Raw genomic sequence first — 5,097 nt, 5'->3', positions numbered from 1 at the left:
AGGCGCAGCGGGGGCCGAGCCTGCGACTCACCGGTGTAGAGCAGGAAGGTCTGTCCCCCCGCCGCGGCCCCGAGGGCGGCACGGGTGATAGCAGGGAACTGGCTCAGCTCCCGGTAGCAGGCAGCGGGGCCGCCGGCCGCCTGGGCCGGGGGAAGAGGCATGTTGGAGGGGGAGAGCTCACCCCCATGCCCAGCTCCTGAAACGGGGCTGTGCTCACCCACGCAGACCCCCCCGAGCCCCCTTGCCCACCTCCATGCCCGGCTGGTTCCCTGTGGCCATGGGCCGTGCTGTGCCCCCGGGCCGCCTGCGGGCTGCTCACAGCTGGATGCCCGCCAAGGCACGTGGGAGCGGCCCGACGCCAGCGCCCCCGCCGGTGCCAGCCCTCCAGCTGCTCCCTGCGGCCCAGGACAGCCAGGCAGGGCTCACCCTTCCACATGGCCCAACGCATTCCTGGCAGCACAACTGCCCACCCACGCAGGGGAAAGGTCCAGTGGCCACCAGCTCCTGGGGCACCACCACCAGAGACACCGGGATGCTGAGCTACATCGTTTATTGGGGGGATGGCAGCAGTGGGGGCCCTTAGCACTCCAGGTGCTTGAGCAGCCACAGTGCCATGTTCATGAAGCCATCAGCTTCAGCCTCGACACCATCCAGCGCGTGGCCGTTCCCTGGGTACCAGAGCACCCTGTGGAGGAGAGAGAGGGGTTAGTGCCATGCCTGCACCCCCATCATCTGGGCACCCAGCACTCCACTCACCGTGTGGGGACACCCCGGGCCTTAAGGGCATGGTAATACTCCAGCCCCTGCTTGGGGGGCACACGCCGGTCGTCTTCCCCCAGCATCAGCAACACAGGCACACGGACCTGCAGGAGTGACATGGCCTCAGCACTGGCACTGCTGGCAGGGACTGGGACAGGGATGAGGACAGAGATGGGGACATACCCGGTCGACATAGCGAATGGGTGACTTGTGCAGCATCTCTGTCCACTGGGCTGGGTCTGGCAGGGCATCAAGTGCGTAGGGCAGCCCTGTTTCTGTCAGGCACCTGCGGGTGAGAGTCAGGGGCATGTGTGGGGCTGGCGTGGCAGGGAGCCTGGGAGATCACGGGCAGCAGTGCTCACCAGTCAGGGATGTCTGTGGTGGCCACCATGGAGGCAATGTTCACCACGGGGTTGCGGACCACGCAGGCACGGTAGGTGTCGGGGAACTGCCCGATGAGGTGGCACGCCAGGAAGCCGCCGTGTGAGCCACCTACCAGTGCCACCCGGCTGGCATCCAGCGCCTCCTCCTGCAGCACCCTCTCCACGCAGAGCTGCCACCACAGGGGACACCCACTGAGGTGGGCAGCTCTGCTTTCTCTACTCGGGGTACCCATGGGAGCACGTGTGTGCCCCAGGACCACGTGCCGGGCCGTACCTGCACATCGCGCACGTCCTGCGTGCCCACGTTGCCGGGCAGGGAGGCCACACTGTCCTGGCCAAAGCCCAGTGAGCCGCGGTAATTCACTGCGTGGGGGGCAGCGTCAGAGCCCTTCCTCCTCTGTGCCCCCACCCCAGCCCTCCGTGGGCAGTGCCCCAGAGCCCCAGTGTCACTCACCCAGCAGCACAGCAAAGCCCACGCGGCACAGCGCCGCCGGGTACAGCGCCCACCCGGCCGTGAATACGGAGTGGGGACCCCCTGCAAATGGCAAAGGCAGGGGGGTGACGCTGCCCAGCTGGGGTACAGCAGGGTAGGGACAAGCTCTTACCATGGGGCATCACGACCAGCGGGGGCTTCTGGGCAGTGGGGCCCTCAGTCGGGCGCAGCAGGATGGCATCAAAGTCCAGGCCCCCTACAGAGGCAGGGTGGGGGTGTCAGGGATCAGTTGGGGTGGTGGAGTCCAGCCTTGCCTCCCCAGGCACTCACCATACTGGGGGTGCTCCTGCTCTGGAGGGGGCTGCAGGGTAAGGATGCCCCAGCTGATGCCGGGCACAGGGGGTGCGTCCTGCAGGCAGATCCACTGTACCTGTGCCTCATGGCCGGCAGCGGGCAGGACGGCCACTTTCTGTGCAGGGAGAGGGGTCAGTGCTCACGTCAAGGTGGGCACTGGGAAGAAGGGTCAGCGCCTGCACCAAGGGGCTGGTGGGCACTGGAGAGGGGGACGTGACTTTACCAACATGGAGGGGCAGCTAGGGGTGGAGAATCTGGCCACCAAGAGGTCCCGGTCGATGGTCAGGACAGACCAGCTTCCCCGGGGGCCATCTGGGGAGTAGGGAGGTCAGACCTGCAGGTGTGACCCCCTCCCCACCTCTGGCACCGGCATGGCCCCGTTGGCCCATCACTCACCAGCTGTCAGCAAGGTTGTGCTGCCCGTCGCCGTGTCCACCACAAACATGTCCTAGGGGCACGAGGGCAGAGTTCAGTAGAGCCCTGACCTGGCCTGGCCCCCCCAGGGGCCCCCCCCCCCCGCCCCTCACCTGCTGGCTGCGCTGGGCCGTGTCCAGCAGGATTCGGCGGCTGTCGGCTGCCCAGCACATCCCTGGCAGTGCCCCGCAGTAGATTCCCGGGAAGGCACCTATGATGACAGTGGTGGCACTCAGTGTCCCCCTGTGTCCCTTCCGAAACCCCCATGGCTGTACTCACCCCACTCCTGCCGAGGCACAGCCTCCAGCACCGTGCTGGTCTGTTTGGTGTACCAGTCGTACTGTGGGAGACACGGAATGGGGTGAGTTTTGCAGGGTCTCATCCCGCCTGCCACCACTGCAGCACAGAGAGGGGGCACCACTGCCCTCCTGCCAGCCCCCACCTTGGCAGAGGCACCCTGCTACCTCCCCCGGTGTCCCCCTGGTGTCCCCCCGGTGCTGCTCACCATGCGGAGGCGGTTGCACTGCTGGTGGGGGCCCAGGACATCGTTCTCCAGGTAGACAATGCGGCAGCTGTCGGGGCTGAGCCGTGGGGACCACACGGCTTTGGTGTCCTCAGAGAGCAGCTCTGCATGGGCACAGGGGGACAGTGAGGGGCTGTGGGGAGCCGGGGCACCGGCGGGGTTGGGGTCTGTGCCACTCACCACATTTCCCACCCGTCAGGTCCACATAGAAGAGTGCTGACCTGCCGGCACACAGGGGTGTCATGGTGGGGCTGTGGGGTGGGGTGCCCCACACGGACTCACTGTGGGGTTCAGGCTGTGGGGTGCCCCACGAGGACTCACCGGCGGTTAGTGCAGTAACGCAGCCCCAGGCGGAAGGGCTCGTGCCACCAGCCCACAAACACCACACCGGTGTCCTCAGGGGACCAGAAAGCCTGCAGGGAGAGGGGAGATGAGTGGCTCAGATGGCTGCTGGCCCCCAAAATCTCCCTCTTTCAGTTCCCTGCGGCTCCCCATCCTGACCTGGCCAGGAGAGAGGTGCTCAGGGATGCCCTCCAGCACTGAGACGCTGCTGCCCTCGATGTCCAGGATACAGAGGACAGGCACGCTGTGGGTGCTCAGAGTCTCCCCCCAGTCCTCATGGTACACGAACTGCTCACCCTGTGGCATAGCCCCGTCAGCCCCACAGCCACCTGTCCAGCCCCCACCTGCCCCAGGGTGGGTGGGTGAACCCCACCTTGAGGGGCGCATCCTCCTTCTTGGGCTGCCCTGTGTCCTCATCAGAGGTGCCCAGCTCGGGGGCTTCGCTCTGGAAGAAGGACTCGGTCTTGGGACGCTTTTTCTCCGCCACGTAGAGCAGGTGGGTCTCCGAGTGTGACCAGGCGAGGCACCCAAACTGGTCTGCAGGGCACGGTCAGCACCAGCCATCCCTTCCCCCAGGACCCCACAGCCCCTGGCATCCCCAGGCCCCTCACCATCGTCGCAGACGTTGCCGTGCTTGTCCAGCGCTGTCAGGTCAATGCTCTTTACCTTGCGGTTCTGATCCCACACCTGGGGACAGAGATCGTGGGGCGGCCCCAAGACACAGCGTGGATCTGGCCCTGAGACACAGCAAGTATCCAGCCCCCCCTTGGACCCCTCCTCACCTCCAGGAACTGCTTCTCCTTCTCTTTCTCCTTCTCCTTGCCAGGGACTTTGCACAGGACGGCCTTCAGTGTCCCGCTGGGGGACTCGCGGCTCAGCAGCCTGTGAGTGGGTGGATGCCCATCAGCCCCTCTATCAGCACCCCGGGGATCCCGTGTGGGGAGCGGCATGAGACTCACTCGCCCTTGATCTCGGAGCAGGTGCCGACAGGCCCTGAGTAGACGATGGAGGCTCCATCGTGGAAGAGGAGGTACTGGCGGCAGAAATTGATGTTCTCGGCCCTCGCCAGGTCCCGCTGCGACCACTCTGAGGAGGGGGGTGAGGACACCAGCTGTCTCCCCACCAGGCAGGCAGGGACCACCCGGGGTCCCCCCAGTCCCCAGAGGGCACAGCCCGTCCCCGTACCGGTGTAGAGGCTGCAGTACTTGCCCCCGTACTGGGTGGTGAGGTCGGGGCCGAGGCAGGCAGCACTGAGCTCCGGGTGCTGGCTCAGCTCCCGGTACAGCTCCGACAGCTCCTCTGTGCGTGGAGGCACCTGTGGGATCAGAGTGGCTGGAGATGTGTGGGGTGAGGGGTGGGGGGCAAGGACCGGGCAGTGATGGGGCACAGGAGGCAGTTACTGGGGCACCAGGGTACATGGGGAGAAGTAGAGGCATACTGGGAGCAACGCCTGGGAGTGGAAAGCTGGGGCAGATTTGGGGTACGGGAGGGGGACAACGGTAGAGGGGCAGCTACTGCAGGGCTGGGGCAGTACTGGGGGTGCAGAGCCAAGGCACTACTGGGGTGCCAGGGGCTAAGAGGGTACTGGAGAGCAGTACTGGGGCACATAGGGGGGATTAGGAGGGTGTCGGGGCACTTATCGGGGTACCAGTGGGTACGAGGATACTGGGTGCAGTTACTGGGGCACAGGGGGCATCTAGGAGGGTACTCGGGGAAGTTACTGGGTACTAGTGGGTATGAGTGCGCTGGGAGGGAGTAACCGGGGTCCATGGGGAGATACAGGAGGGTGCCAGGGGGTGCCGAACCGGGGCAGTCACCGGAGCAGTGGGGAAGGAGCGGGGGCAGTGAGGGTCGGGGGTCCCGGGAGTGCAGGACGGGGGTGCGGCGTG

At 66.0% G+C, this 5,097-nt stretch overlaps 2 protein-coding genes across 2 annotated transcripts in view; both read right to left on the bottom strand.

The window, feature by feature from the left end:
• The window catches only part of LOC115307231 (acylamino-acid-releasing enzyme-like), a 4,751-nt gene extending 4,315 nt beyond the window's left edge, over positions 1-436 (bottom strand). The window contains 2 exon segments of the mRNA XM_029958362.1: positions 21-140; positions 320-436. Of these exon segments, the coding sequence (XP_029814222.1) occupies positions 21-140; positions 320-436 (237 nt within the window).
• A 103-nt stretch (positions 437-539) lies between these two features.
• LOC115307230 (acylamino-acid-releasing enzyme-like) lies at positions 540-4,978 on the bottom strand. Its single transcript, XM_029958360.1, has 22 exons — positions 4,807-4,978; positions 4,394-4,540; positions 4,168-4,294; positions 3,991-4,090; positions 3,820-3,895; positions 3,582-3,745; positions 3,368-3,505; positions 3,188-3,279; positions 3,047-3,087; positions 2,849-2,970; positions 2,623-2,683; positions 2,457-2,554; positions 2,326-2,377; positions 2,153-2,241; positions 1,906-2,044; positions 1,748-1,831; positions 1,597-1,677; positions 1,417-1,505; positions 1,122-1,312; positions 943-1,045; positions 757-863; positions 540-685 (listed from the first exon to the last, which is right to left on the bottom strand). The coding sequence occupies exons 1-22, from the start codon at positions 4,976-4,978 to the stop codon at positions 580-582; spliced, it is 2,379 nt and encodes a 792-aa protein (XP_029814220.1). The 3' UTR covers positions 540-579.
• Between the last annotated feature and the right edge of the window lie 119 nt (positions 4,979-5,097).

This window comes from Manacus vitellinus, unplaced genomic scaffold (assembly GCF_001715985.3).
Source record: "Manacus vitellinus isolate BGI_N305 unplaced genomic scaffold, ASM171598v3 scaffold_14_pilon, whole genome shotgun sequence".
Lineage (NCBI taxonomy): Eukaryota > Metazoa > Chordata > Aves > Passeriformes > Pipridae > Manacus > Manacus vitellinus.
This window is presented reverse-complemented; position numbering and strand designations above follow the sequence as displayed.

What these genes read in the sequence shown, in the direction of transcription:
- LOC115307230 (XM_029958360.1), bottom strand. Translation starts at nt 4,978, where the DNA reads ATGGACCCCGGTTACTCCCTCCCAGCGCACTCATACCCACTAGTACCC. An exon ending in AGGAGAAGCAGTTCCTGGAG is followed by an intron (nt 3,896 to 3,990) that starts GTGAGGAGGGGT and finishes CTCTGTCCCCAG; the next exon opens with GTGTGGGATCAGAACCGCAA. An exon ending in CTAGCTGCCCCTCCATGTTG is followed by an intron (nt 2,045 to 2,152) that starts GTAAAGTCACGT and finishes CTCCCTGCACAG; the next exon opens with AAAGTGGCCGTCCTGCCCGC.